The sequence below is a fragment of the Paramisgurnus dabryanus genome, chromosome 11 (assembly GCF_030506205.2).
Source record: "Paramisgurnus dabryanus chromosome 11, PD_genome_1.1, whole genome shotgun sequence".
NCBI lineage: Eukaryota > Metazoa > Chordata > Actinopteri > Cypriniformes > Cobitidae > Paramisgurnus > Paramisgurnus dabryanus.
The window spans coordinates 15,250,047-15,263,994 of record NC_133347.1 but is presented as its reverse complement, the minus strand read 5'-3'; the positions used below and the strand labels follow the sequence as shown (position 1 = coordinate 15,263,994).

Here is a 13,948-nt window from a genome sequence, read left to right as displayed (position 1 = left end):
CATAATGATCATAACAGATTCAATTCCTTGTGTGAAAATTCCTGAGTTTTTTTGTAGTAAAATGTTGCTGTTCAACATGTTTGCAAGATACACTGTGTTTAAGTTTTAAAGGGATAGTTCGGCCAAAAATGATATTAAACCCATGATTTACTCACCCTCAAGCTGTCCAAGTTGCATATGTCCATCGTTTTTCAGACAAACACATTTTCGGATATTTTAGAAATGTTTTAGATCTTTCAGTTGATTAAATGTAATGTTACGGGGTCCACCCATAGTCCACGACCTTCAAGTCCAAAAAAAGTGCGTCCATCCTTCACAAATTAATTCCAAACGGCTCCAGGATGATAAACAAAGGTCTTCTAGGGGTAATCCGCGCTGTGTTGTTGTAGAAATATCCATATTTAAAACGTTATTAACGTAAATAACTACCTTCCGGTAGCGCCGCCATCTTAGCCGCGTCCGCATTCAGGATGAGCGCTTACGCAGCCTACGTAGGCTACTCTGCTGCTGCTCTGTGCCCCCGCCCTCCGAATTTGTCATACGTCACTAAGAAAAGTGCGTACACTACGCTAATACTCTCTCCTGAATTCAGAGGAGTTCAAGATGGCGGCGCTACCGGAAGGTATTTATTTTCGTTAATAACGTTTTAAATATGGATATTTCTACAACAACATCGCGCGGATTACCCTCAGAAGACCTTTGTTTATCATCCTGGAGCCGTTTGAATTTATTTTGTGAAGGATGGACGCACTTTTTTTTAACTTGAAGGTCGTGGACCCCGTAACATTACATTTAATCAACTGAAAGAACTAAAACATTTGATAAAATATCCGAAAATGTGTTTGTCTGAAAAACGATGGACATATGCAACTCGGACAGCTTGGGGGTGAGTAAATCATGGGTTTAATATCATTTTTGTCCGAACTATCCCTTTAAAGGGCGGCGGGGTAAATCGCTACTTTCTAAGATTTGATCATGTTTATGGGTACACTGTAACGTATTTATGCTTTGTTTAAAAAAAGCGTTATTTTCCATATATTTTACCTACATTCTGCACTGCTGTTTCCATCCTCATTAAACAGGCTGCTTAGTTAGTTCGGGTCTATGAAGCCCCTCCCTCAAAAATATAGAGGGCATGCATCTTTAACAGGTGAACATGCAGGAAGACGCCCCTGCCCTGAAAAAATGTGTGACAAAACATTGAACAAATGGCTGGGTTTTAAAAGAAAACTGCAGTATAACGGACAGTTATCAGCTTAAATTGATTTTAGTTGGCCTTGACAGCGATTCTAACAACTTGCCAAGAACCATTAGTCTGGGGACCTTGGCATGTGCCCAGATCTCTTTTCCCGACATATATGTTTGTCCTGCCTAATACTACTACAAATTCTTGTTGAATCTGTTTGCACAGTCAATCACACAACAACTTCCCCTATTTTAGACGCGTTTTCCGTGCTACATTCTAAGCTTTTTTAGAAACAATTTCTTTTAAAGTAAATATCTCCTGATGCATTGAACTCTGAGCGTTGTAACTTTCCAAATGTGACCCGTTGTGGCAAAATGAGTCAGAATGCGCACCGTCTAATTTTGAGCCAGAGGCAAAAGAAAATAGAAATGTCGATTTTGGTCAAAATGAAGGTTATCATAAAAATAAGTACAAGGAATTAGAAAATCGTGTGCAGGAGTTGCTTGATGTTAAAATGGCTATTAAAAGAGTTAAAGTTCGTGACCTGATTGATTTTAAAATGGTTATTAAGAGCGAAAAGACTTGATATAGTTTTGGGTCCGCCTGTCCCTTTAATATACACTGGTTTGTTTTTTTGCAGTTGCTGGGCTGCATTGCACTATTGCACAGTTTTTATTAGGTTATACATTGTTATTCTCAGGTCTTTTGGGTGGCAAGGAAATGGCACACGCTGCCTAGTAGAGCTTTTATCTTCGTTTGTAGCTCTAACAATTCTCACCCTGTTAACCACATCTTGTATCTTGACCAGAAATGCAGAGATAAACTGAGCGTGAGTGTTATTTTGGATGGCCTGCATCAAGAAATGTGTGTTCATTTCACTGAGTTGCTCTGCCAGTCCCAGTCCAAAGATTTTGAAGTGTGACTGTCTAATCTATTTTTAATTGACAATGAAAGTAGAAGACCGCATGCAATATCTATATAATGTTGTGTGGCTTATACGCTCAAGTTGTTTACACCCTAAATGCGGATACCAGATTAGGGTGGGCGCCCTCCCTTTACCAAAATATATGTGCATGTGTGAGCAAACACAGTCTTATAATAAAATCAGTTAAACCAGTGTTTCCTCTGAGCCTCACCTAAACATTAACTGAAACAGCAACACCCACACTGATTCAAAGTTACAGCAAGAGGAAATTTATGCTGAAGTGTGCATTTGTGTGTACAAGAAGTTTACTACAGTATCTGAAATGGTTTCATTTAAAATGTTGTATCCCAGCTATACTATTTTTAAAAGAATTGTAGATATTTTGCAATTAAAATAAAGTTTAAAATAATTTTAAAGGCCTTTTGTCCATACTGTGGTTGGGGTTGTAAGAGGTCTAGTATATTCAAAAATGGTTGAAGTGTTTACTCCTTTAAATCATTAATTTACATTAGCATACTCTGTTTTTATTTACTTTTTATCTTTTAATGATGATCGGCAGGTCTGAAGCTGGGGATGGAGCGAGATGCTTATGTCATGATCGCAGAGAAGGGAGAAAAGCTCTACCATATGATGATGATCAAGAGCCGCCACCTTATCAAAGATCGACGCAGGAAACTCACCAATGTACCCAAGTGCTTCTTGGGAAAGTGAGTTTTTTCCTTGTTCTGACTATTATGTAATCCAGTAATGTTACATTTTACTGAACCTATCGCTACTAGTCAGTTCCCAGGTTAGTGATTGGCTCGATCAGTGCTTTCTTCTTCTTTTACACACTGTCTCCTGAATACCTTGCGCCTCATCCTAATCCAAGAGGCCCCTGTATGAATGAAAATGTGTACGCCCTCGCACACATACACACGTATAGACTCACTTAGCACTTGTAAATGCTTTCCCAAGCTCACTGCCAAGCACCCCATTGGACACAGACATTCCCAGGAAGAATGCCTTCATTAGAGAGAATTTTGCATTCAGCCTCAGTCTCTCTCTATCTATCTCTCTCTCTCTGCATGTCTCTTTACTTTCTCTCTCTCGCTCACTCTTCACTTTCTTGCTCACTCACCCCATCTTTCAACACTATGAATGAACAATGAGTGCTATGTACGCCATTAAACTTCCAGATACAGTGTGTGTGTTTGGGAGCATGGTGGAGAGATTCCCAACTCAAATGTGCTCGGTATAAACCTGTTGTATTGATTTTATTTGTTAACAAAGTGTTTAGTTTTGAGTTTTATTTCAGCCCTTTAGAAATCAGATGTGCATCAGAGTTGAACAATGATGAAAAAGTAAATCCATTGGTTTAAATGAACCTACACTGTCAGAAAAAATTGTCAAAAAATGCTCCCAATCTGTCACTGGGGCAGTACTCTGTAAATATGCCCTAATAGGTCCCTGTGTGTACCATTAAGGGCGTGCACACAATATTCAAACCAAACCGTTCCCCAGGGCGATTGTCCCCCTCCCTACTTCCCCCAAAGAACGCACTCATACTGTACTTTTATCGATCCGAGCCCAAGCGTGCATTGTCATTAGGATGCGATTGTTTTGAACAAAGCAGGAAGTGAAGCACTCTCTTAACACTGGAACCCATCGTAATGTTAAGTCTATGTTTTTTATTCAGAGTCGTTTTGTGCACGATGACACACAGCCCTCTCACATGCCTATCATTTTGCTTAGTTGATCGGTCGCGTGTGCAGCTCAGACATTTACGTAACATTTTAAGGTTTTTACGGAGGCAGATGAAGGTAAGTGGTCATGCAATTGACGTCTGTCCTTTTGAATCGCGCGATCAGATTGCGCATTCCGCGTGATCAGATTGCGCATTCCGCGTCTGAGCCCAAGTGAACCGCACTCGAGCCCACTCTGCATCTTTTTAAAATCATAGTGCCTCATTGATGCGAGACTTCACAGCGTTGTGTGGATCAGCGGGGTTGCCGCGGCCAGCGGGAGTGCGAATATAAGCTTTTGAATCATGCATGGTACTGATGTCAGCTAACGTCGACATCAAACACAACGTCAAATATGCACCCAGTCTTCACTACCACAGGTGCTTGTAATAAAATAAACCATTCAAATCCTAGGTCAATCGATGACTTGTGCCCATCACTAATACAGTTGGTACCAGTGTGTACCCCTGAGGTACTAGTATTAACTATCTTCATGTGCAAATCTGCACTTTTTGTAAGGGTACCGCTCCAGTGAGAGCCAGGGACCATTTTTTTGACCATCATTTTGACCAAAGTAGCATGACATGCGTTTAAAAAGCAGAGTGAATTTTATGATAAAGTTTGTTTATTTGTTGTATTTATGGTCAAATTATCTGTAAGGCTATCACCTCCTCATTTTTGTCCTATATGAATTCTGCCAAATTAGTTGTGATTTTAAAATGTCGTAAATGGCTTCAATTTAGAGTTCCAATTTAGTTTTTAGCTTCTACTGTAGCTCCCGAAGCTTTTACTAGGGTTACTGTAGTAAATTATGAGGAGCTTGTAGTCTTTCCATCCCTGCTGCTGAATTGACTGAGATGCAAACTGTTACTGGCCTCATGGCCTCAGCTGGTCTGTTGTTCCCCTGTCAACACCTGACTGATTCATTTCGCACGGCTCCCTCCGAACACAATTATTTGTGGGTTTCAGCTTCGGTGGTCCAGGTGAAAGCAGCTGTGATTGGCTGCGTTGTTTAGTCGGCTTGTGCTTCTGTGTTTAGGATAGAGCACAATTGCTGTCCCTCCACGAACAACAGAGCAGTTCAGCTGTTAATACAGACAAACACTGTCCAGACTCGAAGAGCCGTGCACTCTCTTTTAGACAAGCCTTGCTTTATTTGACTCATAGTAAAATTATTTTGATGTTTTAACAAAGTAAATGCTTCAGAATTCTTGAGCAAACAGCATTAAATGTATGTCATCCTATTTCTTTCTTGCTATTTTTCCTCCTCTCTTACTTAAAGATTCATAAAGGTTAGTCGGCATGGTGAGAAGCTTTAAATGGCCAAAGCACCAAGGGAATGTTCTTGGTTCAATACATTTTAAACTTTGTTGACAGCGTCTATGGGAATGCTTTCAGTATACAGAAAATAGTTTTGTCGAATTTAAATCACATCCACAGTCCTGAACTTGTGGTGTAAATCAGTGGGGCAAGGGTTGCACCATAATGAAGTTAAAATACATAATAGCCACAGGAAGTTTTTTGTGTATGCTACACATACAAAATTTACACTTGTGCATTTGACAGGTGGTTTTATCAAAGGTGAATTATACACATATATAGAGATTCACACATTCACGCACATATCTCTACTGCATGTGAGAGTGCTTTGTGTGTGCGTTAGCCATGGAGAATATTAATGAGTTACATAAACAGTAATTAATTCACCCCAGGGACGCCCACCTCCACCCCTTTCCACTTCCTGCCAATCTGAATTAGAGACTTATGTAATCACAGCAGACTCACTGTCTGTTTCATTTCACTGCTCTCATTCATGGGCTCGAATGAGAACTCCAGAACTGCTCCAAGATCTCCACAGGCACGTTTTAAACCCACATAACCACATCTAAACATTTGTTTTTTTTTTAAGTGTGTGAAAGGCTTGATTACTGTTGAAGACCTCCTTCTGGTGTTAATCTTGAGTTTTTATTAGCGGTTCTTTCTTTGGCATCACCATTACTCTATCTTATACATAGGATGAAGGAAACTCATCAAACTCATCTTAGTTGTTTGTGCTGTAGACTTGAATGGAAATTGTATGGCGCTTTAAGGAGAGGCACTTGTAGTTAGAATGATTATATATTACATACATACAAAAAATCCCATAGGTTTAGAATAAATGAATGACCAAATCCATATTTAGTAGCCCAATTATTTTAGCTTTTTTATAAACACTGCACACACACAAATATATGGAAAGAATTCGATTCCCAGGGAACATGCATGCTGATAAAATGTATTGCTTAAATGCAACGCAAGTTTGGATAAGGAAAAAAGTAAATGTAATTTCAAAGTGACATTAGGGTATCTTTGGATCAGTCTGTCCCCTGGGAGTCAAATCCATGACCCTTGCACTGCTAACGCAATTCTCTACTAATTAGATTGCGTGAACTTCTTCCTAGAACACACTAGTACTAGTACTTTTAACGACTACTTTTTTGAAAATAGGCAAATTTTCCAGCTCCCCTAGAGTTAAAGATTAGATTTTTACAGTTTTGGAATCCATTCAGGCGATCTCCAGGTCTGGCTGTACCACTTTTAGCATAGCTTAGCATAATCCATTGAATCCGATTAGACCATTAGCATCGCGCTCAAAACTAACCAAAGAGTTTCCGTATTTTCCCTATTTAAAACTTGACTCTTCTGTAGTTACATCGTGTACTAAGACCGACGAAAAATGATATTACGCAGTGCCCGAAAATAGTAGCCTGGTTAGCCAGACCTACATCAAGATGTAAGGTCTGGCAACTCTTCACACAAACGGCTCAATGCAAGGGGCGGGATATAAGGTTGTCCCTCAAAATGCCTCTGCACGCAATAGGATAGCGCTATGACCAATCAGAGCAACGAAGAAGGTGACGTAGTTACCGTAACCAGTCGGCAAAACTCCAAACACATCTTTCTTGCTTAAAAAGGACTTCAGTAGGGTTATTTGCTCTTCTCTCAAAGAAAAACATAAGTCTAATTCCTCAAGAGTCGCGGCCAAAGCCGCTTCAAAAGAAAGCTGTTCGCCAGCAGCAGCAGCCATTCTTTGTTTTCAAGTAGGAACCGTTGCAGCTCTGTCGTCATCATGTTAAGCCCGCCCCACAGACGCTACACACGATGTGATTGGCCTGACCAAATTTTGGTTTTTGGAGCTGTTAAGTGTATTGTGAGTGCCTAGACTAAACCCTGGCAGCAAATATATTTTGCGGCCGCTAGGGTGCGTCTAGATTTCTAGGCTACGAGAATAGTCCTCTGGTATTGAAAGTAACCAAGGGGACTATTTTCGGGTGCATTGTAAAACCATTGTGCCTGCTGCAGCCATGGTACGGCAGCAAAGTCCTTGATTATTACGCTAGAATGAGAGTATAGTTCCTAGCCATATCTGCCTAGACAATCACAACTTTACATTTTTCGTCAGTCTTAGTACACGATGTAACGACAGAAGAGTCAAGTTTTAAATAGGAAAAATATCAAAACTCTTCAGTCATTTTTTAGCGCGATGCTAATGGTCTAATCAGATTCAAGGGATTATGCTAAGCTATGCTAAAAGTGGCACCACCAGACCTGAAGATCAGCTAAAAATCAAATGTTTCACTCTAGGGGAACTGGAAAATGAGCCTATTTTTTAAGTGCAGCGTCCCTTTAAAGGTCCTAAATTGTGCCTGTCGTCAGCTACTTTGAAAGAAACCTGAAGGGGAAAGTAGTTGTGTAGTCAGCTGAGACATGAATGGAGAATCTGTTTGTCCTACTGTACTACTGAATGTTGGGCGCCTTTGGCTCCCGCGTCTTCTCTTTCCCTCCACCATCTGTTAAACCATCCTTTCATCCGACCCCACTCCCCTCTCTGCCGTCTTTCAACAATTCAAGGACACATGCATGCAAACACACATACACCCTTCTCACATTCCCTTAAAGGCGTCATAACTGTTTACACATATCTTATTTTGGTCCATGAATCTAATGGGATTCACACAGTTTCTCTCACGTGGCAGTCATACACACTTGAGACATGAAGTCACACATGCATTCACACATTTCATTCACCATTACACCACCTTAAACATGCCACTGCAAAAAGACCAGTACACAGCTTAAGGGCTAAATTTGGATAAATGTGTAGTTGTGGTAAATGCTTTAAAGCTTCTGTATGTGTTTATCTCACTAGCAGCACTAAACTGATAAATCCTTTTCAAACGCTAAAGTAACAATTCTTTGAATCCAACTTATGATGGTTAAACTTCAAAGCTTTGTTTGTCCTCACCGAAGGTCGATTCAGCTCGGTATCCTCTTGATTTGTGGATCTTTGTGACATTGAACTTGATGCTTTCCCTTCACTTTGAAGAGTTGAGTGAATCCAGTCTCCCAAAGCACCTTTGGCTGCTGTCTCATAAATATCTATAGTGTTAGGATCTCTTTTGTAGTGCGCTGGTATATGCAGACTGACACAGCTGTTGTATCTGTGCTTTTCGCAGTGAGTTTGTCTCATGGCTCTTGGAAAGTGGAGAGATCAGTAAGGCTGAGGAGGGAATCAACCTGGGTCAGGCTCTTCTGGAGAACGGCATCATACATCATGGTAAGATGGATGGCATCACCTTGACATTTATAAAAGTTCAGCTAAGATAATAATGTAATTTGTACTGTAATAGTGTAGTATTTTAGTTAATAGATAGTTGTTGGCAAGTCAACTATTATAACCAATCTGATACCAATAATTAGACCGTAGAAAAATCATACTACATTTATAAGGTAACTATGCACATCTGTTATTTTATAAAGCATGTTAATATAATACCATAGATGGAGGGATAAATTGATAAATCAGACAGCTGTTATATAAAGATGTGCATTATATGTATTATTCTATACAACATTAATATTTATTCATTGCAACATGCTTTTATCTAAAGAGACTTACAATGCATTTTCCACACATTTTATCAGTATGTTAGTATATGTGTGTTTCCTGGAAATTGAACTCTCGACTTTTGCGCTGCTAACGTAATGCTCAGCAAACCGAGCTACAAGAATGTTTTTGTGTTCTCTATGGTCTAAACTCCTATTGTTTAAAAATTTCTTGCCAAGATATACAACCATCAATTGTGTCCACTGTTTATACACGCTGTGAGCTCGTAAAAATCACAGTTAGATGGATTTATAATCATAAAATTTGGCACACATGTGATTTTGGCCTGCAGTCACTGAGATTGTCTACAGATGATTGGCAGTCGGGACACCTACGTGAACAAGATTTTTTGAATAAATCATGAGTGTTTGAGACCAGAATAGCTTCATACCTCTCCATTATTGCCAGGGGATTTTGACAGGCTCCGTCCCTGAATCTCGACATACACTGAAGGGGATTGGAGTGATAAATCTAAGAATTATAGATCGAGGCTGTTGATCAATAATATGATGGTAACGTTCAAGGAGGAGGTCAAAGCGGCTTTTTGGTATACCGATTGAAATCACAACTTTAAGTATAACAGACTTCATGTACATTTTATTGCAGTCCAGCACTGTCTAGGAGAAAGGCGTTGCAACATACATCACAGAGTTTTCTTCAGCTCACATTGCTGTGTCATATAAAATGAGAAGTAGCTAAAAAAGATAGATCACCTAAAAATAAATATTCGCCTCATGTCGGTCAAAGCCTTTGACTTTTTCCCTTGTAACACAAAAAGATGAATTTTAAAGAACGTACCCGTCACTCATTATGCTGTAGTGATATTACAGTAACAACCATACAAGTATCATCATAAAAGACTTTAAAAAGCAGGAAATGTATTTTTCATTATTCACTAATAAATTTAAAATTATGTTTGTGTTTCTCACTTAAGTCTCAGATAAGCACCAGTTTAAGAATGAGCAAGTGTTGTATCGCTTCCGTTACGATGACGGCACCTATAAAGCCAGGAGTGAGATGGAGGACATCATGTCAAAGGTTTTCCCACCCACATTATTTAAAAGTTTTCCAGCTTGATCACAATTTAAAATAGTCAGTAAGTCATGGTTATTTGCATGGCTGTTTTCACAATACGTATTGCTTGAAATGCTTTTGTGCACACTCATGTCCTTCAAGAAATTAACTAATTTAGCCAACAAATGTTGGTAATGGGGGGGATTTCAATGGGCAACAGTAATTGAAATGCGTAATGAGATGCAGCTGTTATGCAAATGCTTTGTGTGTGTTTATGTCTGACAGGGAGTGAGACTCTATTGCCGTCTGCATGGTCTCTTCACACCTGTTGTCAAGTAAGTGACACATGTTTTCTATCACACTGTGATGTTCACACTCAACACACACAAAATCATTACTTAACTCCTCATGGTCATTATAGTGTTAAATCTTATTGATTTTTAAACACACACACACACCACAATTTGCTGACTTTTCTATCACTCAAAACATTTTTTTTTTAAACTCCAGGATAATAATAATACATTAGTTCAGTTAAAGGGACACTCCACTTTTTTGAAAATGCTAATGGTCTAATCAGATCCAATGGATTATGCTAAGCTATGCTAAAAGTGGTACCGCCAGACCCAGAGATCAGCTGAATGGATTCCAAAACGGTAAAAACGAGCTGGAAAATGTGCATATTTTCAAAAAAGTGGAGTGTCCCTTTAAAAGTAGGTACCGGTAATCAGATATATATGTTAGCCTCTCATGTGCAGCATGCCTTGGTAACCTTACACGGAACAGACAAAGTCATATTGTTTTTTTTGGTCACTAATCACCTTAGATATTACCCACAAAATGTCCTCACACCCACATATTAACATTATAAAGTGTTGATTACTAACCCTTTAGCATGACCTTTATATATGTAATTGATTCACAGTCTAGTAAACAAATAACAGTACACTAATTGCTTGGACAGACCCTGTGAAGCAGTCATGGGGCTGAATGATGTAATGAAGATCTCAGACTTTTCTGGATCATTGGTCTTTTCTATATTATCTGGGATTGAACTTAACCATATACTCAATACACAGCTGCTTTGCCCACAATATATAAATCTGAGACATAGTGTCAGTTCACAGTTAATATCACTAATGTACATGTATCTAGCAATAATACAATGGATTTTATATGAAGGTGCTTTGTAACACTGCAAAACTGTGTACATTGATTTAACTCTCCTTTATATACAGAGACAGAGACCATCACCTTAAAACGTTCAAGTCGGTTATACCAGCTAGCAAACTGGTGGAGTGGCTTGTGTCACAGGTAATGTACTGGTTTTTGATTTTACTCTGTCAATATTTAAGATATCAAGATTATAATTATATAAACAGAATGTTCTTTACATTATTATAAAATTTTTTTTGTAGAAAACAGTAAATCACTAAAATAACTTTAACTGAGATTTCACAGGCAGGGTCACATTTAAAGTATATTTAAAAATGATAAATTCATTAAAAATCCTTGGTTGCCCTACTGCTACTATTTTGACATAACCAAACACACGCATACTGTTTCTTTCACGTCTGGATTTTATTCAGCTTTTTGTTCTCATGTCTTTTAGTTTTTCTTGCATAATCTAAATCCTATTCCTGCTCTATTACACGCAGCTGTGTGAACGCTCCAATTTTACGCTTTAATATTCATCACCGACAGTTGCTCCATTGTGTCATTTAACGTGCCACGTCTCGGCTGTTTTGTGACTTTGCGTGTGATGTTTTCGTTCCACAGGGCGACTGTACGTGCCGCGAGGACGCGGTGACACTTGGCGTCGGACTCTGCAATGCTGGTTTCATGCATCACGGTCAGTGTTGATATCCACGTGCTGTTTGTACTCCATTTTCATATGTGTTTTAGTGAGCACTATTTGATGTTAAACAAAATGGAAAGACTACTGAAGTTTTTGGTCCAAACTCTGAATCACCATCCTGCAGATTTTAGCTCCAACCCCATTCAAACAGAGGTAAAAAAGCTAATGGAGGTCTTCAGGGTGTGTTGGAACTGAAGTGTGCATGACAGTTGCTCACCAGGAGACACCTTCTCTAAACGATCTGCCATTGGCCAGATAAACAGACAGTCCCGCCTAGGGATGCACGATAATTTGCATGCGATATCATCTCGTAAGTAAAGCCGGTGCCTTGATTAGTAAATCGTCATCACCTGCTATTCAGATTTACTACACAAAGCCGTAGTTCCCTGATAAACTGGGCCATATCGCATACATATTGCAGGCGATACCCCCGCAATAATTAATGCAAAATTGCCCCGATTGGCAGTGAACTACGACTTTGTGTAGTAAATGCCGCTCCATCTGAAAGCAGCTGATGGCAATTTATTACTAATCACAAAACCGGCTTCACTGACAAGATGCACAATGACAATCACATGCAAATTATTGTGCATCCCTAGTCCAGCTCCTTACTGACATCAATATTTTTCACACATCATTTTTAAATTCACCAACAGATTTTCCTTAGTGCTTTGTATACAGATGTTAGAACAACATCTGGATACTCAAATTAAATAAATGTACTCTTAATAATAGAAACAACATTCAGTAACACTTTACAATAAGGTTGTATTTGTTAAAATGAGTTAATGCTTTAGCTAACATAATCTAACAATACTTCAATGGGATTTATTAATCTTGGTTCATGTTATTTTCAGCATTTACTAATATATTATTAAAATGAAAAGTTGTTACTGACTTGAACTAACATGAATAACTGTATTGGCATTAACTAACATTAACAAGGATTAGTAAATGCTGAAAAACTATAATGATCATTCTTAGTTCATGTTAGATCACACATTTACTAATGTTAACATATACAACCTTATTTTAAAATGTTACTGAACTTTCTAACGTGTGTTTTGCTGATTGAATTTGACTTTCAAAACAATCCTTAACAATATTTTGCCTGGAATCTATGGATAGAACAGCCTGTCCCTTCAAAATCCTCAAACAAACATGCTCTCTGTCACCGACTTCCTCGAAGGAAAAAAACACAGTCTCACATGCCAGGTTTTTTTACTGGCTTTAGATCTGCTGTTAATCATATCTGCCTTTCCCGTTCACATCATATTTGTCCTTCCATCAATCCCGAAGACATCATAAGATGTTTTGACAGTTATGTAGGGGTGATGTAATCCACCTATTTCACACTGTCATATCATTTTGTAATCTGCTGATGTGAGTTGCACTGCATTATAAAGTGTTGCACCTGTTTATAATGTGTTTTCCTTTTTTTTTGGTTTATTAAATTAAAATTCAAATCTTTCTGTCTTGTAGTTCTGGAGAAAACCGAATTTAAGGACGAGTCTCAGTTTTTCCGTTTCTACGCCGATGAAGAAACCGAGGGCACGGGCTCCAAAAGTAAACAGCAACGCAGCGACTTTAAACTCATCGAAAACATCCTTGCCAAATCTTTAGTGGTGAGATACAGCACACACACACAAATGGAGTCTAATGTCCAGAAAAAAAACTACACCCCAGAGTAAACAGCTTGATCATAGTGTAAAGAGTATAGATTACCCAAAAATGAAAATTTGTTAAAAATAGCCTCATGTTATTCTAAACCTGTGTAAGTGTCTTTATTCTATTGAACACATGGTACCCATGGTACCTATTGACAGATTTGTATCATTACAGGTGGTTGTGTACACACATAGGCAACACACAATTATGTTTAATCAACATATAAAAGTTAATTTCTTATATTAGGAAGGTCTTAAAATCAGAAATTTCCCTCATTTACCCCATAACCACAGCTACTGTAACTGACCAGATAAACCGAAAACATCATGTGGATGTAAAGTACCACTGTAATTTCAACACATGCAAACAGACACACCCACCTTTAAACGTGTGCTGCTACACACAAACACAACCATTGCCCCAGCATTTATTTTTTTCCTCCATGCTGGTGCAGGGGCAATTAAAATCCTACTTATCTTTCAATAATTACCATGACCTTTACACACAACTCTTTCAACTCATGATAGAGAGAATGATTCCTCTTCCAGACCACCAAACATGTCAGTCTTGTGCTCTCTCTTCTTTCTGATCAGCAGCTAAGTGCTTCTCAATTGATCCCAATGAAGCTCTTTTACGTTTTTCAGAC

General features: G+C 38.7%; 1 protein-coding gene across 1 annotated transcript in view; it reads left to right on the top strand.

Annotated features, from left to right (window-relative positions):
• prex1 (phosphatidylinositol-3,4,5-trisphosphate-dependent Rac exchange factor 1) overlaps positions 1 to 13,948 on the top strand; it is an 86,098-nt gene that overhangs the window by 46,493 nt on the left and 25,657 nt on the right. The window contains exons 10-16 of the mRNA XM_065247049.2: positions 2,671 to 2,818; positions 8,332 to 8,432; positions 9,697 to 9,800; positions 10,062 to 10,111; positions 11,015 to 11,090; positions 11,556 to 11,628; positions 13,117 to 13,259. Coding sequence (XP_065103121.1) covers positions 2,671 to 2,818; positions 8,332 to 8,432; positions 9,697 to 9,800; positions 10,062 to 10,111; positions 11,015 to 11,090; positions 11,556 to 11,628; positions 13,117 to 13,259 — 695 coding nt within the window. The remainder of the gene's footprint in view (positions 1 to 2,670; positions 2,819 to 8,331; positions 8,433 to 9,696; positions 9,801 to 10,061; positions 10,112 to 11,014; positions 11,091 to 11,555; positions 11,629 to 13,116; positions 13,260 to 13,948) is intronic.